The 24,471-nt window shown below is 41.5% G+C and overlaps 1 protein-coding gene across 1 annotated transcript in view; it reads left to right on the top strand.

The window, feature by feature from the left end:
* Positions 1–24,471, top strand: part of TDP1 (tyrosyl-DNA phosphodiesterase 1) — an 89,239-nt gene that overhangs the window by 48,455 nt on the left and 16,313 nt on the right. Inside the window, exon 14 of the mRNA XM_080808493.1 lies at positions 17,670–17,772. Within this exon, the coding sequence (XP_080664619.1) occupies positions 17,670–17,772 (103 nt within the window). The remainder of the gene's footprint in view (positions 1–17,669; positions 17,773–24,471) is intronic.

Genomic DNA, 24,471 nt, shown 5'->3' with positions numbered 1-24,471 from the left:
TCCAGATAACACCGGGGGCTCATCATGAGTATACGCCTCAATGACTTGGATGGAGCTAGAGAATATTATGCTAAGTAAAATAAGAGAAAGACAAATACCATATGATTTCACTCATATGTGGAATTCAAGAAATGAGCAAGGAAAGATGGAGGGGAAGCAAACCAAGAAACAGATTCTTTACTGTGGAGACCAAACTGGTAGTTACCAGAGGGGAAATGGATGGGAGATGGGCTAAATTGTTCACTCTATTACTCATCTTTTTTGCCATTTCCAAATACACATTCAGTACCTCTTTCTGTTAACCGTGCTGGGCCTGTGGGCTTGCAGATTTCCCTCAGCCTGGCATATCAGTATCTAGTGAGGGATAGGTAGGTGGTGTGTGTGTGTGTGTGTGTGTGTGTTCAGGGGAATTTTTTACACTGTAGCAATTAAATGCATCCAGGGTGGTACTAATAATGTGGGTGTCTTTCAGAGGAAAGAGATCTCTTCTGCATTAAGTAACTAGATGAAGCTTCAGAAAGTGGTACTTTTTTGATAGGTCAAGGTGGGCACTTTAGGTAGAAGAAATCCTATTCTAGAGTCGTGATATAAGATGTGTTGGGGGATATGGAGACATCACCTAGGCTGGCATGAAGCCTTGTATGCGAAGGATGGGGAAGAAGCCTGGCAGTGGATGGGGCCAGGTTTGTGGAACTTGTATGACAGGCATAAGATTTCACTTTTCATATAAGGATTGCTGAATATTTTTGAAGGAGACAGTGAGATGACTAAGAGTGTTGTGATAATAGTACTGATAAAGACTGTTGTTCATGGCTTTATGATTGACATCCTGTTCTTACGATGATGTTGTCATGTGCTCTGAGATATAAATGGGGCAAGTGTTGTCATAGCTATTTTTTGAAAGTAGAAACAGGTACAGGCATCGAGGCTGCTTATCTAGTAAATGGTTGAACTGGAACTTGAAGCCAGATCTTTTGTTTCTTCTAAGTCATGCTCTTTCTGGAATTAGCTTATGGGGTGGGTTAAAGGAAATAAAGCATTGAGGCAGAAAAACCTACTGAGCAACTGATATGAAATTCCAAACACAAGACTCTAAAGGTGCAGTGGAATTGAAAAGGTAAGGAGTGTTCACATGGAGAAATGATTACAGAAGAATCTGATAGACTCAGAACAGGTTGAGAGGGCAGGAGAAATAGAGCTGTGAACATAGCTCTTTAGGGGAGAGAGGCACCATCAGGCCTTGCGGAGCTGGTCACTAACCCCAAGGAGGCTGCTCCTCAAGCTGTCTCAGAAGGTCCTGGTAGAAACCATCCCTGATGGTGCTGTTCATTCTGAGGCTCCCGAAGGCTGAGAAGAGCTCCCGGCAGGTGGCACCGCTGTGGGGCCCAGGCACATAAAGGCAGGGACCTACTTGCACACACTTTGTTGGGAGACCAGGAGAAGACTGTTACTCCAGTGGCTTTCCAGGGTTTCTAAGGTAAATTGAACCAGTGCTGGCTGTACATCGGACTGTAGTGTTACCCGTCTATAAACAGTCCATGGTTGGCAAGCCTTCTTGCTTCTAGGCCATTGCTTCAGCCCTCTGGGCTATTTCTCCATGTGTAAAGCCAGAGACTGGGCTGGATTTTCATGCCATGTTCCTTAGAGCCCTAAGGGTTCTGGAAACTCCTTTCAGAGCCCACTACCACAGTGGGTGGGGAACACGAACGCAGATAATTCCTGGTTCACCTAGAGATACTTTTATCTGCTTGAAATGTTTCCTTTGAACAAAGTACCCTCTAGATTTTTCTTTTTTTAAAGACTGAAAAGCCACTATGGTAATCTCCTAAGCCCATCTCACATTTTACAGGTTTAAGTATTAATACTTCCCAAACATCACCTTTATGTTGTTTTTTCAGTAAACTAGGAACTAGGAACTAGGAATCAAATTGTTTCATTCATTTGTCATTATTAACCAGGGAAGTGAACAAATGATGTTAAACCCCATATTATAGATGAAAAGGTGGCACCCAAAAGACGTAACCCCAAGGTAGTAACTGGCCAAAATCAAAAGTCAAATCTTACGAGTTGATTGCTCTTTGCAATCAACTCTTTGCTCTTTGCGTTACCTTTCCTCTATAGGAGGTGGACCAGAATAATGGAATATATCAGTAGAAAACGAGATAGTAAGCAGTTTTTGACTATCATCGTGGTTGCTGTTAAACACACACTGAAATTCTTTGGTAGGATGTTCCAAATACCAGTTTTGACCTGAAATTGACAAAGCAAATTTGATTCTGCTTGACAGTATGTTTTGTCCTTTTGGATTCGGGATACTGTTATGGTGCCTTCTTTTTTTTTTCTTTTTTTTTTTTAAGATTTTATTTATTTATTTGACAGAAAGAGATCACAAGTAGGCAGAGAGAGAGGGGGAAGGAAGCAGGCTCCCTGCTGAGCAGAGAGCCAGATGCGGGGCTTCGATTCCAGGATCCTGGGATCATGACCCGAGCCGAAGGCAGAGGCTTAACCCACTGAGCCACCCAGGCGCCCCTGTTATGATGGCTTCTAAAGCCCATGTAATTCCATTTATGGGATCAAGGATAGATGGGTCCTTTTATTTTTATTTATTTTTTTAGAAAAGGAGAGGGGCAGAAGAAGAGAATCATAAGCAGGCTTGATGCCCAGCACAGAGCCCAATATGGAGCTTGAGATCATGACCCTGAGATCATGACCTGAGCCAAAATCAAGAGTTAGACACCCAACCGACTGAGCCACCCAGGTACCCCTTGAATAGATGGATCATCCTTTTATTAAAGATTAGGTTGACAGCTAGACTGAAATATACATGGTACCAAAGCTAGCCCTCCAAATTCAGTGTGAGTATGAAAGCATTTGCTATGCCTGTGGCTGAGGAGGAAAATGATGTTGCAAATAGATTTCTCAGCCTATTTGGTGAATTGTCAGAACTGCAACTTGTAAAAGCCCACACCCAAGTAGCTGATCTCCTGTAGTGCTCTGCTCTTATCTGTGGGAAAACATGGGTCATAATTTTGTTTATTTTTCTTTTCTTGCTGGAATTTCTTTGTGAATGCCTTACCTATGAAACAAGATAGCCCCAAAACACAACTGGCCTGTTGTGTCCCCTTTGGTACCTCATTTCATAAGATTATTGGATATGAGCAGAAATGGTTTAATTGTAACCATGCTATTAAATTCCTAGTCACTACATTAAAAATTGGGGAGGACTGCCTGGATGGTTCCTTCTGTTAGGTGTCAGACTCTTGATCTTAGCTCAGGTCTTGGTCTCGGGGTTGTCGAGTTCAGACCCTGTGCCTGCTTAAAAAAAAAAAAAAAATTGGAACATATATCTGTATCAAGGGAACCAAAATCCTTTTGACTTCCTTAACAGAATAAAGTAGGAGCTCACTATATTTCTGCCCTGGGGACTTGTGCTAGAATTATGAAATCAGTGAAGCAATCCATTGTAGAAACTTTAGACCTATCTACCACTGACATTTCCTAGGATGAGGAGGCCTGGATGGATTGGCCTTCTGGAAAATTCCATTTTTTAGTGAGTCACGAGAGGAAGACCAGAGTCGTCTTCCCAGAAATTTAGCAAGGGTATTAATGTTGGTAATAGCTAACATCTAATAAGCACCATTTATGTGCCAGGGACACTTTACATACCTTCTCTGATAATAATCCACACATTCCCTTTATAAAGCAAGTACATTACCATATTTTACAGGCACAGAACGTGTAGAGCAGCAGTGTTGACACTAATAGAAATGCATGCAAGCTCAGATTCTGCTCTTACCCACTACCCTACTCTGCTGTTGTGCTTAATTTTCAACAATAAGACTTTTTCTCTAGATTTTAAAGTTTTAATTTATAACCATAATGAACAAAATAGTCTCAATAAATTGTATCTTCTGGGCCTTTGTACATTAGTCTCTTTTCTTGAGTTAATTAGATGTTTCTTGCCTATGTAACATCTGCAGGATTCAGTTGGGAGACATCTGTGGGCCATAGACAGCTTCTTGATAGCAACAGGGTTTAACAGGTAGGAAAGAGCTCAGATAGCCACGGGGTGGGCGAGTGTGGAGAAGATCTTGTGGACTAGGAAATGTTTGCATAGACGTGGAGGCAGTCAGTAAATCAGTTCATTTAAAAGTAGCAGAGTCAGGAAAGGGCGTAATGGGAAATAAGACTGAAAAGCATAAATCTGGTCAGACTGAGGAGGGTCCTAAATTCTGGGCTGTATATTTACCTTGTGCTTAAGTAGAAAGGACACATGGATACTTTGAGAGCCTGGTAGAAGGTGTAAATGAGAAAGGGCATTTACACCAGAGACAGGGCAGTCCATTTGGATCCGGAGGCTAGTGTGAAAGGGGCAGAACTAGGGAGATCTCATTGGAAGTAGAGGATATGGAGCAGAGAAGTCCAAAATGCATGAGATTTCTGAACCTGACTGAATGAGACTGTGGGTAGAGGGGAAAGCAGGAGAGAGCTGGTTTTCAGAGGGTAAAGGTATGCTGATAGGTTCTGTTTTTGGAGTATTGGGTTTGGGTTGATAATGTGACATTCCAATAGAGAAATCCAGCTTATGGTTGGAGATATTAGTTGAATATGGTGACAGCTCAAAGCTGGTGAAGTCTGGGAGTCATACTTAATCAGCATAACGTTTGCTGTTGGTAAGCTGGACAGTAGAATGAGCCAAGGGCCAAGCCTGAATTTAGAGGGTTCATGGTGGGAAGGACAGCAAATGAGAGAGAAGCTGAACAGTCGAGGGGAAAGAAAGCCAAGGAAGAGAGATGGAAAGTAAGTGGAGAAAATCCTATCCATGCAGGAGAGAAGTCTAAAACGGTTTCTCCACCATGGCATGGTCAACCTCTGGGGCCAGATGACTTCTGTTATGGGGGTTGCCTTCTGCATTGTTGGATATTAACATCCCTGCATTTACTCGCTAGCTGCCAGCAGCATGCCACAGTCGTGACAATGGAAAATGGCTCCAGACCTTAGCCCATGTCCCCTTAGGGGCAAAACTGCTCCCAGGTGAGGACTGCTCATCTCTCTAGAAAAATAAGGACTCCGAAAAGACCGCTGAATTTGGCAGTTGCAAATATTAAGTGAGTGGAAGTCAAACTACAGAGAATTGAAGAGGGAGAAAGGGAAGGAAAGGAAAAGGAAACTGAAGGTGAAGACCACTCATTCAGTACATCAGAAGGGGGGTAAAAGCAGACCCTTGAGCTCTGAACTCATCAAGTTTTTATGGGGTAGAGCCAGCATTTGTTCACCGTTCTCTTTTGATAGGTTGTCCTGGCTATTTTTTCTTCTTTTATTATTATTAACATGTAATGTATTGTTTGTTTCAGGGGTACAGGTCTGTGATTCATCAGTTTTACACAATTCACAGCGCTCACCATAGCACATACCCTTCCCAATATCCATCACCCAGCCGCCCCATCCCTCCAGCAGCCCTCCAGCAGCCCTCAGTTTGTTTCCTGAGATTAAGAGTCTCTTATGGTTTGTCTCCCTCTCTGGTTTCATCTTATTTCACTTTTTTTCCTCTCTCCCCCTATGATCCTCTGCCTTATTTCTTAAGTTCCACATATACCAGTGAGATATATGTGGAATATGATAATTATTTTTTCTTATTCTTACATATAAACTCAATAAACTTGTCTTGCTCTGGGAAAATAAAGTAATGGTATTTTTACTGGGGTTAAATTAAAAGTACAAATAAATTAGTCCCATGTGCCTTCATGTGTATAAATAGTTCATTACTTTTCAAATTTAATAGACTCTGTCTTTTAAGCAGTTTAACAAAAATTTGAGCAGAAAGGACCCTTCATCTCCCTTTCCTCTATTGTTAACATGTTGCATTAGTGTGAGACCTTTGTTATACTTGATGAGCCACTATTAATACATTATTAACTAAAGTCCTTAGTTTAGGGGCACCTGGGTGGCTCAGTGGGTTAAGCCTCTGCCTTCGGCTCAGGTCATGGTCTCAGGGTCCTGGGATCTGCTCAGCAGAGAGCCTGCTTCCTCCTCTCTCTCTGCCTACTTGTGATCTCTCTCTCTCTCACTCTGTTAAATAATAAATAAAATATTTAAAAAAATAGTAATAAAGTCCTTAGTTTACATTAGTGTTCATGTACATTCTGTGGAGTTTAACAGAAATAAAAGGACATGTATCCACCATTACATTGTCATAAAGAGTAGTCACTGTCTAAAAATCCTCTGTACTTCACCTCTTCATGCTTCCTTACTACCATCCCTGCACCCCTAGCCCCGGCAGCTGCTGATCATTTTACTGTCTGTATGGTTTTGTTTTTTTCAGAATGTTGTATAGTTGGAATCATACTGTATGTAGTCTTTTCAGATTGCTTCCTTTCACTTAGCCACATGCATTTAAAGATGCGCCATGACTTTGATAGCTAATTTCTTTTTAGTGCTATATAATAGTCCGTTGTCTGAGTATGCATCACAGCCTGCTGTCTGTTCACCAACTGGAGGACATCTTGGTGGCTTCCGAGTTTGCGCAGTGAAGAATAAAGCTACAGTAAACACTCATGTGCAGGTTTTGTGTGGACATAAGCTTTCAGCTCCTTTAGGTGAATATTAAGGAGCATGCTTTCTGGGTTGTACAGTGTGAGTATATTTAGTTGCGAAAGAAACTGCCAAACTGTTCTCCCAAGTGGCTCTATCATTTTGCATAACCACCAGCAAAGAATGATAGTTCTTGATGCCAGTATTTGATATTGTGGTTTTTAGAGGGTTTGGGAGTGGGATCTTTTGGCCATTCTAACAGGTGTGTAGTGGTAGCTTGTTGTTTTAAGTTGCAATTTTCTAAGGACAAATGACGTGCAGCATCTTTTCTTAAGCTTATTTGCCATCTCTATATGTCTTAGTGATGTATCTGTTCAGGTCCTTTACCAATTTTTTAATCAAGTTGGTTGTTTTTAGTTTTTATTTCATCACACCCAGAATTTGCATTGAATTTTATTTATTGAAGCATAATTGAAATACAGTATTTTCAGGTGTACAGACTTAGTGATTCAGCAGTTACATAAATTGCAAGATGCTCATTTTAAGTGTAGTTACCAAATATCACCATACAAGTTATTAAATATTGACTTTATTCCTTATGCTATACTTTCCATCCCCATGACTTAACCTATTTCATAACTGGAAGTTTGTACTTCTTAACTTCCTCACCTATTTTACCCGTCCCCCTACACGCCTCCCCCTGGCACTCACCAGTTCTATTGGTGAGTCTATTTCTGTTTGTTCATTTGTTTTTGTTTTATTTTTTTTTTTAAAGATTTTATTTATTTATTTAACAGACAGAGATCACAAGTAGGCAGAGAAGCAGGCAGAGAGAGGGAGAGGGGAGCAGGCTCTCTGCTGAGCAGAGAGTCCGATGCGGGACTCGATCCCAGGACCCTGAGATCATGACCTGAGCCGAAGGCAGCGGCCTAACCCACTGAGCCACCCAGGCGCCCCTGTTTTTGTTTTAGATTACACATATAAGGAAAACAAATCATATAAAAGTATCTAATCATATAATAAGTCTTCTTTAATAAGTCTTTCTGACTTATTTTGCTTAGCATAATCCCTCTAGGTCCATCCATGTAAATGGCAAGATCTTATTTTATGGCTGAGTAATATAACGTGTATATATACCACATTTTCCTCATGCATCTAGTGATGGACACTTAGGTTGCTTCCACAGCTTGACTATTATAAGCAATGTTATAGTAAACATAGTAATGCATTTATTTTTTCAAATTAGTGTTTTTGGTTTTGTTGGATAAATAACCAGAAGTGGAATTACTGGATCATACAGTATTTCTGTTTCTGATTTTTTAAGGAACTTCCCTGCTGTCTTCTATAGTGGCTACACCAGTTTACATTCCTACCAACAGTGCGCAAAGGTTTCCTTTTCTCCACATCCTTGCTGAGACATCATTTCTTGTCTTTTGGATACTAGCCATTCTGACAGATGTGAGGTGATATCTCATTGTGGCTTTGATTTGCATTTCCCTGATTATTAGTAATGTCCGAGCATCTTTTCATAAATCTGTTGGCCATCTGTGTATTGTCTTTGGAAAAATACCTGTTCAGGTCATCTTCCCATTTTTAATCAGATTATTTGTAGGGTGTTTTGTTTTTTAGGTGTTGAATTTTAGGAGCTCTTTATATATTTTGGATATTAACCCCTTACTGCATATATCATTTGCAAATATCTTCTTTTGGTATGTTGCCTTTTTGTTGATTTCTTTCACTGTGCCAAAGTTTAATTTGTTGTGGTCTCAAGTGTTTTCGTTTTTGCTTTCCTCGCCTGAGGAGACATATCTGGAAGAACATTAAGGCTAATGTCCAAAAGATTACTGCTCATGTTTTCTTCTAGGAGTTTTATCGTTTAAGGTCTCAGTTTAGGTCTTAAATCTGTTTTGAGTTTATTTAGTATAAGAAAGTGGTCAAGTTTCATTCTTTCGCATGTTTTGCATGTCCAGTTTTCCCAGCACCATTTATTGAAAAGCCTATCTTTTTCCTATTGTATGTTCCTGCCTACTCTATCATAGATTGGCCATATAAATGTGGGTTTACTTCTGGGCTCTCTATTTTGTTCCATCTATCTATGTCTGTTTTTATGCCAGTACCATACTGTTTAGATTATTATGGGATTGTGATATCTCTAGCTTTTTTGTTCTTTCTCAAGATTGCATTGGCTATGGCAGGTCTTTTGTGGTTCTATACAAATGTTAGTATTATTTGTTCTCGTTCTTTGAAAAATGCCATTGGTGTCTTGATAGTCCTTTATCAGGTATGTGTTTTGCAAATATTTTCTCCCAGTCCATGGCTTTTATTTTCATTCTCTTAATACTTCTGTTTGCAGAGCAGAAGTTCTTAAGTTAAACTTACCAATTTTTTTTCTTTCAGGGATTGTGCTTTTGGTGTTGAATCTAAAAAGTCCCTTCTCTTTTAATGTTTGTTTCTCCATTTTAAGGCATGTACCATATAAATCAATCTGATAATCTCCACTTTAGTAGGTGACTTTAATGCTTTTGTGTTGTGTTCATACTGATATATTTGTAATTTTCTATTTTACGTTATGTGTTCTTGTTTCCATGTTTTTTTCTTTGCCTCCTTTTTCTCACTTCTATCAGATTCATCAGGTTTGCTTTATTTTTCTTCTATTAATTTAAAAAGTATAGTCCATTTCTAATCTTGAATCTAAAGTTATTTGGGGTTTTCCTCTTCCTAAACAGCTAGAAAAATGTGGAACTCCCAATTCTGATTGTCCTGTCTCTTACATGTTCTCCAGGATTGTTCCAATATTATATTGAAGCCTTGGAAATGAATCATTCTTGCTTAGAGTTAACCCACGGGTTTACAAACTTCTTTGCTTGCTTTTCTTCCTGGCATATCTGCCTTTCTAGTCAATCTAGTTTTCTTTCCTAAACTGTATCCTTCTTTAGTTCCTTGAAACCTTTTCACCGATAATAAGCACTTGGGGGAGTTTTTGTAAAACTACCTTTACTTTTGCCCTTATTTCTGAGTAATAATTTTAACTGGATTTAAAATTCTAAGTTGGGTGTGCTTGGGTGGCTCAATGGGTTAAGCCTCTGCTTTGGCTCAGGTCATGGTCTCAGGGTCGTAGGATTGAGCCCCACATCGGGCTCTCTGCTCAGCAGGGAGCCTGCTTCCCCCTCTCTTCTCTGCATGCCTCTCTGCCTACTTGTGATCTCTCTCTCTGTCAAATAAATAAATAAAATCATAAAAAAAAAAAATTCTAAGTCAGCCATTATTTTCTCCTATTTCTTTGAAGAATTTTTTTCATTGGCTTTGAATTCATTTGTTGCTATTAGGAAATTGCCCTCTAATTACCGTTCCTTTATGGGAAATCTACCTTTTGTCTCAGCCTGCTTTTAAGATTTTTCTTTATCTTTAGTATTCTGTAGTTTTACTACAACAGATCAATAGATGTAGAATTCCTTTTAGTCTTGGTGGCATTTGTTGTACTTCAGTCTGAAGATCTATTTAAACAATTCTCTAAGATTACTGGTTTTCATCTCTGAGCATATTAACTTACCCATTTTTTGTTTTTGTTTTTTAAGATTTTACTTACTTATTTGAGAGAGAGCATATGAGCACAAGTGGCGGGGAGTGGCAGGCAGGTGGAGAGGAAGAAGCAAGTTTCCGGCTGAGCAGGGAGCCCAGTGTGGGGCTCGATCCCAGGGTCCTGGGATCATGACCTGAGCTGAAGGCAGATGATAAAGCGACTGAGCTATCCAGGTGCCCCTCAACTTAACCATTTTTATTTCCCTTTTCTAACTCTTAATAAATACATGTGAGACCCTTTCAGTCTTCAGCCTTTTATTTTTCATTGCTTTGCCTCTGAGTTGCTTTCTATGTTATTTCTTCAAGATCTCTCTTCATTAACTTTTAAAAGTTCATTAAGTTTTTTTTAGCTTCAACTAATATGTTATTTTATTCATCAATTAAGTTTTGAATTTCAGTGACTGTATTTTTCGGTCTGAGTCTTTAGTAATATAGTATGCTTTGTGGTTTAGAACTTAGAGCACAAGTACATTGCAGGGTTCAAATTCTAGCTTCACCACTTACTACCTGTAAAACCACCAGCAAATTAACAGTTATTTTTCTCATCAGTTAAATTAGGATAATAGTATAGATATACTATAGATATAGAATCTAATGGTTTAGAATGAGAATTAACAGAAGAATAAAGGGATTAAACAGTGTGGTAAGTGCTGTGTATTAACTGCTATTGTCACATTTGCATTTTTGTCTCACTTTTTATTTCACAGTCATCGTTCTAAATATATTTAATTTTAAATTACCATCTTATCAGTTATCTGAAGTCTAATCCTATTTTCTGTTGACTTTTTCTCATGATGGATTGGGATTATTTTCCTATTAATTTGAAATTTGGGTTTATAAAAGTCTCTTCATTGAGGCTTTAACTGTAAGAATCTTCTTTCATCTAAGTGGACCACTGTATCTCCAGATTTTGTTTCTGCCAGCCTGGAACCAATGTCTGTTAATAGCTTGGCATGGGGTATGACACATTCCTGGCACTCCAGTATTTAGAGATCAGATAGAAGTGACCAGAGAGGTTGAAAATAGAAAACCAAAGTTTAACAGAAGTCGAGGGAAAATACCTCATTTTTAAATGAGGGATCTGGTTGAGTTATGAAAGTTTTATGCTGCTAAGAGATGAAGTAAGATGAGGTCAAAGGAGTTTCCATTGGATTTGATAATGTGGAGGATTTCTGTGACTTTGAATGATTGTAGTATAGTAGTGTGGGGAGAAGCCTTATGAAGTAAAAGATTGAAGACAGATTTTTTTTTTACTATACCTGATGCAATAAGAAAAAGATAAAGGAAAAAGTAGAACTATCTATAATATAGGTGACATGATTATAAATAATAAAGTTGTTTTGTTTTTATTTTTTTTTCAAGATTTTATTTATTTGACAGAGACACACCAAGAAAGGGAACACAGGCAGGGGGAGTGCGAGAGGGAGAAGCAGGCTTCCTGCCGAGCAGGGAGCCCGATGTGGGGCTTGATCCCAGGACCGTGGGATCATGACCTGAGCCTGAGGCAGATGCTTCAAATGACTGAGCCACCCAGGTGCCCCAATAATAAATTTCTGTGTTAAAAAAATATCAAAAGCACCAAATAGCTAGAAATAAATTTAACAGAAGTTGTGTAAGACAGCTACACTGATCACTGTGCATAAAACACTGCTGAAAGGAATTAAATACATGGAGCTAGATACAACATGTTCATGGATTAGAAGATTCAATATTGACATCAGTTGGTCCCAGCTTCTTTGATTTCATTACAATCCTGATCAAAATCCCAGCAGCGTTTGTTGTAAAAAAAAAAAAAAAAAAAAAAAAAAAGAATCAGCAAGCTGATTCTAAAATTTGAAAAATTTGAAAATGCAAGCTATTAAGAATAGGCAAGACATAGAGAACAAGCTGATTGCAAAATTTACATGTGTATATACAAAAGATCTAAAATAGCCAAGATGGTCTTAAGATATTTACAGTACCTGTTTGGAAGACTTGGCATAAAATGAGAGTAAGACTGTGGTAGAGTTTAATAGATATTCTAATCAATGGAATAGAGTCCAGAAATAGATGTAATTAAACACTTTTGACAAAGGCACCAGCTTTTCAGTAAATGGTGGTTAAGACAGGTGGATATCCATGCAGAATAAACAAACCTTGGTCTATCTTAAGCCATAAACAAAATTAATCTCACATGGATGATAGACCTAGGTAAGAAAGCTAAAACTATGGTGTGAAAACTGAAGAATATTCTCATATTGACATTGGAGTAGGCAGAGGTTTAGTAGATGGCACAAAAATGCACTTGACCATAAAAAAAAATCGATGTATTTTTGGGCTTCAAAGATATTTTAGAAATTCAGTTCGTCAAAAGACACCATTTGAGGATGGATAAAGAAGGCTTTTCTAAACAAGACCTCAAACTCAGAAGATGGTAAAGGAAAAAATTGCAGCTTAGTTAAATTGTCTCCACTCCCCAAAAAAGGAAGAAAGCAAGCAAGAAAGACCTGAAATATAAAGGTTCTCATTAGCAGTTTCAAGAAACTGGGAGAACATTTGCTGCATAATTATAATATATGAAAAGCACCGTGAGATAAAATAATGGCTCCTCAAAGATGTCCTAATTTCCAGAGCCCGTGAAGGTAGCAGATGGAATTTTAATGAGGGAGATGATTGGAGAGAACCCAGCGTAATCACAAAAGCACTTACAGGTGGAAGAGGGAGAAGTCCAGAGTGATGGCAATAGGAAGAGAACTCCACTGACCTTGGCCTTTGAAGGTGGAGGAATGGAGACACAAGGAATCCAGGTGGCCTCTAAAAACTGGAAAAGGCAAGGAAATGAATCTTCCTAGAGCTTCCAGGAGAAATACAATCCTGCCAACACCTTGATTTTAGTCCAGCAAGTCCCATTTTAGACTTCTGATCTCCAGAAGTGTAAGATAATGAATTCATGCTGTTTTAAGCCACTAAATTTATGGTAGTTAGAGCAGCAATGGGAAGCGATGCATACTGGTTATCAGTAAAAAAGACAAGTAAAGTAATTTTAAGATGGTTAACATAAAGTTAAACCAAGATGTCCAATAAATACAGTTAAAAACCCTGAGTACCACTAGTAATCAGAGAAATCAAATTTAAATGAGATCTATTTTGCCTATTAGATAAGAAGAAATTTTCATAGATATTATCCATCCAGTCTTCTCAAGAATCCAAGAGTCTCATACATTGTTGGTGATAGTCCAAGTAGGAAAGATGTTTGAGAGGGAAAATCCATCAAAATTAATAATAAAGATTATTTCCTTGTGTATACCCATATACAACTTGAATCTTTCACAGGGAGTATCTTTCCATATCACTTGTGAAACTATTTTTCAGTGCATAAAGAAACCGAGTCCAAGGGCAATACAAAAAAACCAGCAAATACAAAATAAGATGCATGTTGAGAGTGGGGAGCAGGAAGGGGTGCGGGGGAGATAGGCATACTGCCTGCCAGATTTTAGGCTGGGGTGACAGCAGCATTAGCTAGAGTTAATCATTTTCCCTCCTCGTCACACAGCTGCTCTGTCTACATCTTCTCTCACATCTATTGCCAACATTCTGTTTATTGCATCTGTCTGTGGAAGTATCTGTACCCCCCACCCCTGGTCCTCTAAGAGATGTGGCTAAAAGCTCAGTCTGTTAGCCATGTCTGCACTCATGGTGCAGCTGCTGCCTGGATTAAGTACTCATCATGAAAGAGATGTTTTCCATGGACACATGTGCCCATAACAGTCATCCTTGTGGTTTTGTACACCCCCTAACAGTCTTGAAACAAGTACTTACGGTGGTGAGCATTTGGTAATGGAGGTAATTGTCAAATCACTGTCGTAAACTCAAAACTAATATGGCAGCTATACTTCAAGTAAAAATTTATATAATTTTTTTTTAAATATTAAAAGTAAACTCATTGAGCAGCATAAGTAGGTGCTCAGGCCAGGGTTGGAGGTGGCTGATAAATGTTACCAGACTTTAAACTTATAAAAATGCATGAAGCCAGATGGGCCTGCAGGTCTTCTTCCTTGCTCCCTTCTCCTTTCTTGCATGGCTGTTTCCCCAGCATGTTACCATGAACATTCAGGCAAACACTGCTCAGCCGTGAGCTCCCAGTGAATAGCATGAATTTAATCTTTCTGGTTTTGGAATACGTAGGTGGAGGGCAACTATCTGGTTAGGAGGTGGATGTCTCTAGTCATTGTAGACTGTTGTCCAGAAAGGGTTCATGGCTTCATTGGCCAAAACCCCCTCATTCTAGGGACAAGAAACTGATGCCTAAGAAGAAGAGTGCCTGAGCATGTTGCTATTAGTGGGGAAGCCAGGACAGAAATCTCTCCCACTCGGGAGAGATTTCTGAAAATCTGCCTTCTCCATGTACCTTACTTAGGTGGCATCCTTATGCTTTCCTGAGCTTTCCTTGGACTTTGTTACACATTAGCAGTTTAAATTTACTCTTAAGGTTTCAACTTCGGACAAAATTTCCATGTTCTGGATGAGTTCAGGTCTTTAGCTAACAGGCAGGCTTTACAAGCTGTGGCGGGGTAACTTACCACCAGTTGAGCTCTTTGTCATTAAGGGCCTTGTGAATTGCCTAGTTCAAGAACTGACCATTGGTCCACCTATCTGGTGGCTCCAGAAAAAAACTTTCCCCTGTGGTGGCTTTGTAATGTGTCGGTATACATAGGCTGAGCCACGTTTTCCAGAATACCCGTTCTTGTATGTTTCTGGTTGGGGTGGAGCCCAAAGGAGATTCTTGTTGGAGATTTGGAGGGCACATGTGATGTAGCAGTCCTTTTCATAACCTAAAAGTTGTGCTTTTGAGCCAGCTCCCCTTGTTGGCAAGAGGCAACAGAGGGACCGGCAACTGCTGCATCTGCTCCAGGTTCCTGCTTTAGCTCCTCTAACCCCTCGCCTCGCCTGGTGCATGTACACAAACGCCACCCCCCGCAACCACCCTGCCCCAAAGCCAGAGGCAACACAAGCAGACATGGTTTTAGTCTCTACTTGTGGCTTCAGCTTGTTGCCTATGGTTCTAGCTTGTGGCTGTCTATCTTTCCTGGATACCGCTAGCCCCAAAGATTTCAAACTCAGCTTCAGGGCAAAGGTGGCCCTTAGAGACTGCCTTAGAAGCTCTTGCAATTACAGAAGTTAAACTCCTGTAAATTAATACGTATTCTGTTTCATACACACTCATCTAGTGGTTCTGCTTCTCTGCTTAAACCATGACCGCCACACACCTGTTCCCAAGAAGCCACTGTTTTATTCACCTTACTTAGCAGCTTGAACAGAGTTTCTGTAGGACAGTACAACTTTGGACATCCAGGATCCCACCCTCTGGAGTTCTCCAACTTTCAGAATCCTTCCATACTCCTAAAGAACAGAAAATAAACTAAAAACCCTCTTTGATGAAGCATCATTTGACACCCAACAGCAACAGAATGGACCCGAGAACTGGCAGAGGAGAGATCAGCTCCGTCCAGCAGGAGGCAGAAGAAAACTGAAAGGACAGGGACGAGAGTAAAAGTGAGCCTGAGTAACAGCAGGGGCCACAACTAGAAGCCAGGAAAGGCAATAGACCTAGATCCTGAATGGAAGAGAAAAGCTAGAACTCCTCTGAAGTTTTGGTAGTAAAAAAGCTTGTCCTAAGCACCCCTGTGATGTCACTGTACCTCACAAGGCACTGGGTTTCTGCTAGACACTTGGAGATGCCCATCTACACCACATACACCACAGGCAGTAGGGCTGGAGTTTGGTAAAAATACCCCTTTGTCCTGGCAGCCCTGGGTACCAGTGATCCACAGTGTGTTCAGATATAAAAAAAATCATTAAAGATGCTCTTTGAAGGAATACTGACTTATCACCTAGACAGCGTACAAGTGACTTTCAGTAAAATTATTCAGGATATAGTTAAATGTTCCAGATGCTTGGGATTTTATTAGATGCTGAATACAAAGGAGGGCGTGGAGGAAACTATCTGAAGAGGTATCTTCGTGGTCTCCAGTGATCTTTACCTTGTAATAAGCCCTCCAGTTGTTGAAATGACTAGTTAGTGAAGAAAGAAAACAGACCTTCCAGAAAGTGCCTCTGGCCTGTGATGCTTAGGTGTTGCAAGTCAAGGGAGCAATCAGGTGGTGACCTAGAAAGTGGGGAAAATATTCAACGGGAGACTGCTTCCACCTCACCTCACTGGCTGGTTGTGCCATTAGACCTGTGACTTTGCCCAGGGGGTCACCATGTTTTATTAATGGACTAATAGGTGAGAAACCTACAAACAAGCTATCCTCTTGGACTTCTAAAGAAGACAGTTTTCCTGGAGTCATAGTACCACTTTACTGTGAACTTCCACACTCCCCCTGCTCTTTCCATCTTTGTGATCCATCACAGATGGTGGTGTTCATGATTGCGGCTTTTGAGCAACAAAGTGGAGTTTCTTGTTCCTCAGTATGGTCCGTTAAGGATGACAGGCAAGTCTGTCCATATGCTTTAAGTTAGCTTCATTGTTTCAGCACTTTTTTAGCTGTGATTGCCATAGTCCTTGTCTATTCCCACAGGACCCTGAACAGAGATCACACTTTTCACTTTTGTTGGTTACTGCCTCTCTCTGATTCTGTGATTCCTGTGATGCCAGGTTAGCACTTGCTTCCAAGGATACTTGATGCCCCAGTGATCGAATTTTGAAATAATTTCATTGTACTTGAAGTCGGGCTGTAAGGGTCTGAATAGCTAAGAATATCCCCTATTCTAAAAATAAGGGAATTTGGGTGAGCCTCGTTGGGGGAAAAACATTGTGGTGGGTTTATGTTAATTAACTGGTGGGTGAGGGTTCTCGGCCCAGTTTGGTTGCACCATGGAGAGCATGTTTCTAGAGCTGATGCCTCAAAGCTTAGATCTGTTCCCTATCTGGATTGCCTCTGGATCTTGATCAAATCTGGGTGCCTCCCGGTCAGGCCCAGGGCTCCTTCCTTCTGCATCCTGTGACTCGTAGGCATACCTGCGACTCTCTGCCCATGTAAAAGAGGATTCTGAACACACCGTTTCTTTCTGGATACAAATGCCAGTCTACTGCCCTTCTCTGTTTTTCTTAAGGTTGAAAGTAGAATTTAGCACTTCCTGGCCCAAAACCAAAGGCAGAAGAAAGGAATGTGAAGCTTAAGATACTACCAAAGATCATATTGACATAGTTTTTCCTTAAATACTATTTTGGCATATAATAAAATCAGACCTTCCAGCTACACCAGAGTCCAGGAAAGAAAGGACTTTAGACAGAGAAAAAAAAAATCTAAAAAGGATAATTGTTTTAATAGCTATCCTTGGGGAAAACACAGATAAGGGTGAAGCTGCCCCAAATTAACAATTAGATAAATCCTGGGGATTATAGCACAGCAGGATTTAGTATTCCATTTCTAAAACAATGCACAATGCTGCCAAAAACTGAATGAATGTTATTGCAGCTATCTGTGATTTTGACCGATGTTCTTGTAGCTATGAAAGTTTGACCTGAGCTGAAATGCCTCACTGAGTCAGCCCTTTCTGTGTCCTTGTCCCTGCAGCGCGAATTTGTCCAAGGCTGCCTGGGGAGCGTTAGAGAAGAACGGCACCCAGCTGATGATCCGTTCCTATGAGCTTGGGGTCCTTTTCCTGCCATCAGCATTTGTAAGTTCACATTTGAAACTGCCTGAGTGGTCACATGTGAAGCAAATTAGGTTTTTATGTTCTCTTCTTTTGATCATGATGACCTGCCCGAGGGCAGGAGGTAGCAGGGCCAGGGTTCTAACCGAGAGCCTGTGCTCTCAACTGCTGGCCTGTGCTAACAGATATATTTAGCACTCGCTATTCTGGGTGCCATGAGATTGCTGCTCTCAGGAAGCATACCTGATGACAGATTGAAAATAATTGCGTTGGGTAAAGTTAATCACATGTTTCACAGGATTTAAATATTGTTAAGATTCATTACAAGATGGTAGTGACAGGTCACCAAAGGGATGAGTCAGCCAAGAGCAAGATGTTCCTTTGGAGGAGGTCTTTGGAAGCTAGAAAATTTAGTAGGGCGCGGGGGAGAGGGGTTGGTGGGGGAGGATGCTTCGAGTTTAGGCTAGGCAGAGAGGAGAGGGAAGGGCATCCCCAGTTGGACATGGCATTAGCATAAGTCAGGAGGCTGGGACACTCACAACATCTGCTTGAGAAGGAGGTCAGAAGGTCACAGAGGCCCTGTGCGGTCAGACTCACTGGTAAGCCCCCTAGAAACAAACCACATTGGAAGCTGTGTCTCTCTCTTGAGGAGCCTAGCCCAGCCAGCTTGTCTCCCACCTTGGAACAGCTCTCGGTTTCTGCAGCTGAACGCCGGACAGTATGGCTGCTTTTCATGTAGGGACTGGCTATGCAGGCCTTCTGATTTCTAAACACTAAAACCACTCTTGGCCCATTCTGAGGGGCATACAGACCCCAAGACCACCTATCTTGCCCCTCACATTCACTCAAACATTTGGTGGAATGCAGTCAGAACTGCCCACACAATAAGATGGTTAATGCTTTTCTTTGCCTTTTTTCTTTTCTTTTTCTTTTTCTTTTTTCTTTTTTCTTTTTTTTTGCCACCTGCTATAGTTGAACTTATGATAACACACACATGATGCAGCTCCATTGTAAACCGCTTGGGCTAGACCAGAATATTTAAGGGAGTGCTGTGTACTTGTCCTCAGGCTTCAGTCCAGACCCATGTGACATGTAGGCATAGTCTGGAAGATTCCAGAGAGCACACCACCACCACCACCAGCCCCCCAGCCTGACGGTATTCTTCACTGTCCCTCCCTTCTACACTCCAGTAAAAAGTCCTCTTCTCCCTCTCTCTCCTCCCTTTGTCAGTCTTCATCCTTTTCTTCTCCAACTCAGAGTTTTGCTACAGAGCTGTCAAGTAAGTTTCTCCTAAGGGTAATTATCATGAAATTCTAGCACATTTTGTTTGTTTTCTACAGAGTCAGAGCAGATTCTAACACTGCTTACAGCTGCTTCCCCCTCCATTTCTTGGAGGTAGATGGTTCCCCCTTTGCTATAGATAAGGATGTGACTTTCCTAGGGTTCCACAGCTGAGTGGGCTCCAGCCCTCAAGCCACCATCTCTAACTGATCCCTCCTGTGATCTTTCAGCTTTATCACAGAGAAGTAATAAATTCATAACACTAGGGTACTAATAGTAATTTGGTGTGACTATAGTGACCGTAGCTTTGAACTAAGGCCAGGATTATTTCCCAATAATAAGGAATAAATCCCATGTCTCTCTTGTTTGGCTTTGGTTGTCCATGTCTGCAGAATTCTGGGCATTTCTAACTGTGCCGACTTGATTCCTCATCATGAAAATGATAATACGAAAGACACTTCAGGTCCTCTAGACCCTGCTAAGCTAATTTTTACTTCTGATTCTATTTCTGACTGTACGTTAGCGACAGCTAATAGAGGAAAAAATAGGCATAATCATTTAGAATCCCCAAATTAGACTCTTCTATACTGTTACAATAAGGAAGAGCCCCCACTATAGTACATTCTCGATAAGATATTCAGTTATTTATAAAGACTATCAGGCAAGAATATTAAGAATATTATATTATATTAAGAATATTCTGCCCTCTTATGCTATGCTGATAGATTGAAGGGTGAGGCTCCAAGCACGGTGACCGTGTAATTAACATAGTGACTGAAAAGTCAGTGTTTTGTCGAGCAGTCTGGGTTTCTTGGCCAGATCCTAGAACAGTGCTTTAAAGCAGGCTTCCTCTGTAACACTGGTAAGGGCCCAAAACCGTCACTATCTTGTCAGACACCCAAAACTTTCACTATCTTGTCAGACATTCTCTTTTCTGGGTGGATTCTCTGTGTCCTTCACTGAACTATAAATTATTTGGGCAGGGTACCAAAATGAGGCATGTGGACAAGACACAGAAGTATTTTATCTGGGGCGCCTGGGTGGCTCAGTGGGTTGAGCGTCCAACTCTTGGTTTGGGCTCGGGTCATAATCTCAGAGTTGTGGGATCGAGCCCTGTGTTGGGCTTTACATTTGGCAGGGTGTCTGCTTGGAATTCTCTCTCTTCCTTCCCTCTGTCCCTCCTCACCTCTCTCTCTCTTTCTTTCTCTCTCTCTCAAAAAAAAAATGTATTTGACCTCGCCCTCCCAAGAAGCCTACTAGTCAAGCTGAGCAAGAAGGTCATTCTAAAAAGGCACTTTCATTGAGAGATGTCCAGGTGCCAAGACCTGTGAGAGAAGTAACTGGCCTGAGTGAGCAGACCCCCATGGGCTGAAAGTGGGTAATTCGGATCCTTTTCATTGCTCTTGGCAGAAACTAACTTGAGCTTACATAAGCCTGCAACAGAGCTGCTGAAAGGCATGTCATGAAATCAGTGGCACAGCGGAGACTTGGGGTGCGGGGGTGGGGGTGCAGAGCGGGGCACCCTGGGGCCCTGAGCAGTGCACCACCTGTCTGGGGGCTGCCACTGGTAACACCTCTACGGTGGCTTGTCCCCTCATTTGCCAGTCATTCCGCATTTAAAGACTGCTCAAGTTTTTATACCTCTGTACGGCCCTGCCCCTGTCCTATAATAGTGGGCCTGTTTCCCAGACAAGGGCAGATTGTTGTGAGCTAGGAAGCCATCCCAGAGGTAGCCACTGCCTGAGGGTGTCACCCGTGAGTGAGCTGATGTACGTTTTATCAGTCTGCATAAAACCATGTCAGGAAAATTGCAACAGAGGAGACTGTTCTTAAGCTACTGTATTACTTACTGGTGTGTGAAGCTTCTGGAAAACCAGTAGACCTTTGCTTGGTCTCTGCAGAATTCACAGAATTAACATATAAACATAAAACCATAAGGTTTTGACACTGAGGGCAGCCTAAAGATCTTTGCCACGAGAGGTGATGTGTCGTTTTGCTGAGGTAATTCGAACACAGTGAGACATTTAACTTGTGAAGGAGAGACTGTGCACCACAACTCCATAGCTCCCTCCTCAGAATGTCTCCCATACTCGTCACTGAACATTCCGGCCTGCCTGGAATGACCACGTAGTCACTCTGTTCAGCTCCACCAGCTCCCCATGCCTCCAGTTCAGTAGCCCTGGGAGTGGGAGGAGGAATGAGATGGCATCTTCATTCTCATGAATTTCATGGATAAGGTCAGAAACTGATTATAGTATGTGATGAGAACTGTGGTGTAGGGGGTTCACAGTATAAGGACTCTGAGAAAAAGAGCATGTAGTCTGCCTGGGGGCCCAGGGAAGGCTTGTCTTGAAAAATGAGTTATGAGCTTAAAACCCCATCAAGGGAGATGAGGCTTCCAGCCAGAGAGAACAGTGATGTTATATTTGAGGAACGGCAGGCCATTCCATGTACCTGGGAAGGCGCTGGGATGTGGGCCATAGAATTTGAGGTTGGACTCCTGTTCTAAAGGAGACTGGCAAGCAGGACCTGCTGGAATTATACTTTGTCCCATGTGGACAGTAAAAAACCACTAGTTTTTTAAGCAGGAATAGTGATGTCATTGGGCCAATTTTCAAGTAATTTGAAGCTTATAAGATACTTCTCCAATTATGAGTATAATTTAAGTTATATTATTCAAAAGGTACCTGAGGATAAGGGCCTTGTGAATCTCACCAAAATCCTCTTCATCACTTAAGACATAATATTATAGAAGTTTAATTAATGATTACTATTACTGTCATCCCACCGTCCTAGCTCAAAGTGTACAGTCATCTCTGGTGACTCTTTTATACCCAAGTTTGGCTGCTTAATGCTGCTTGATAATCAGTCACTTCTGGCCATTCCTGCTGCCACTGTGTCGAGGGTGTGTCATCTCCTGGTATGGGATCCTCCCACCATGCTTCCCAGGGCAGCCTCCAGGCTGCTCTGCACCCAGCTGCTGGAATGTCTTTGTAGACCACACATCAGGTCACATCACCCACCTCCAAATCTCGTAAGATAGAAGCCAGGCTCCTTAGCATGGCCTACTTTTCTCTTCATGCCCTGACTCCTGACTCCTCAAGCCTGACCACTTCTCTCTCTTTCCTGGCCCTCATGTTCAGCCATACAGAATTTGTTCCTACTACAAGTCGAGCTCATCTGTGTTCTCCAGAGAAACAGAACCAGTAGGATATATAGATACATATAGAGAAAGATTTATTATGAGGAATTGGCTCACATGATTTTGGGGCTAAGAAGTCCCAGCCTCTATCAGCGAGAGACCCAGGAGAGCTGGGGGTGTAGTTCCACCAGCTGTGGAGTCTGACGGTCTGAGGGTCAGGAGAGTTGATGCTTTCAATCCCGATCTAAGTTGGGGAGAAGACCCATGTTCCAGCCAACAGAGAGTAAATTCACCCTTCTGCAGCTTTTTTGTTATAGTTAGGCCCTCAACAGAATGGGCGATGCCCACTTACAGTGGGGAGTCAGAGGCTGTCTGCTGTATTCAGTCCACTGACTCAAACGCTAATCTCATCCAGAAACACCCTCAGAGAGCCCCCAGAGTAAGTGACGTTTAACCAGTCATCTGGTATCCGATGGTCCGGTCAAGTGGATACCTAATAACCATCATGCCATCATTCATCAGCCTTAATCTGTGTCAGGAACAGCGCCCCTACACCCCTAAACCCTGCCTCCCCTGTCTCCAGTCTAGGTGCCCCTCCTCTACATCCCACAGCTTCTAGAATGCGAACTCATCACATATCCCTTGTATTATCATTTACTTGTGTATCTCCTTGACTGGACTGTGAGCTCCTTTCTCCTAGGGCTTGGTACATCTGTTCGTTGATGTTGCTTCCTTTCAGTTCCTAGAGTACACACTGTCCTTTGTGTAAGGATGGCAAACGGGGAGAACAATGGCTGTGCATACCACAGGGATTTAGCCCAGTGGATGTTGTGTGTAGTAGGTGTTCAAATGTGTTCGAAAGCAATTTGCAGTATAGAATTGCTCACCTGTTTTGTTGAAAATAAAGCACGTGTGCACATACTTAGTCTGTTGCGCTGCTTGCAAATGCCAATCCCTGTGTGTTTAATAGATGTTCTTAAAATTTCTGTATCTGTTCATCTTAAAACGGTTACTAATGGGAATGCGGTTTGTTATAAAATGAGGCCTTGTGTTTCCCTCTTCAGTACTAGTAAGACATGCCTTTTAAATGTTTTTGGTTACAAGTTTGCCAAAAAGACTTAATACCCAGTTCTGTAATCATTTCTCTAACTGGACATCATCCAGAATCCGGTTTCTTGAGATCAGCCCACCTTTGTACTTCTTAGCAGAGCTCCATGTCCAGAACACCCACATTTCTGAGTGATCAGCAACTGGAGTTGCCACTTTTGTCCTTCCCCAGTAGGCCATCCTGATCCTTGTGTTCCAGAACACTGACTTGAGATTAGCATGTACAAACAGTTGAGCTTTGTGGCCAGAATGAAGAGTCGCAGACATTGCTGAGGCAGGCACCTAGAAGGCCCCACATCTCCTGCACTTTCCCCCAGCCGTAATAAGGACCTATCACTCGGGAACCAATAGTTGCATGACAGGACATTCTCTGTGGTCTGAAAATAGTGGATGAGAGCCACCATTTTTCATTCATGATTCTAGGCTCGGTCTGGAAGCGAAGTCTCTGGTAACCAAACATTGATTTGTTCATATTTTTTTCTGCATTTAAATGAATGAATCAATAAACCTACCATCTCATGGTGACTCTAACGTGCTGTTAGAGCCGTGCAGTCAATAGCTTTCCCTTTGGGACACTTTCAGGAGCTTTGGGGGTTAATATCAAGGATACATTTCACTGTGTACATAGCACTTAGCTATTATTACACAGGTGCTTAAAGACTATTCTTTTGAGGTCTGATATCAATTTATCAAGTATATAATTTTTCTTGGGTTTGTCCCTTTAAGTGTATTTAACTTTTAGATTAGACTCTAATTCATTTAGGTTCAGAAAAATTTGAATATAGGAAAGATCCAACAATTTCAAAGATTGGTAGCTGTGTTCTAAATCCTCAGGCTTCTGTGAGTATATTAGGGAGAGGCAGGGTTTCTATTTCAACTTCATGCATTTTGGTGTTTATGGAGCACATACTTTGTCAGGCACTAAGTACTGGACTCAAGCCTGCCTAGTACTTTGTGGGCTACAGCTACTGCTGCCTCTGGGGATGAATGTATGTAACCATCTGAGAATCCTGGGTCAAGGTCCAAAATGGTTTCCTCCACACAAGGGTAGCCTGCACTTGCCTTAGGGCTGAGGGGCACCTCGGCTCCTTCCCAACCCTAGATGTGTTTGCCCCTAAGATGGCAGCTTCTCTTTTCTGTCATTAGAATCAAAAATGCTTCAGTCAAATCCATAAGAACTTTGTCTTCAAGTC

Source organism: Martes martes (genome assembly GCF_963455335.1).
Source record: "Martes martes genome assembly, chromosome: 7".
NCBI lineage: Eukaryota > Metazoa > Chordata > Mammalia > Carnivora > Mustelidae > Martes > Martes martes.
Note: the sequence above shows the minus strand (reverse complement) of the source record. Positions and strands in the feature narration are given on the sequence as shown.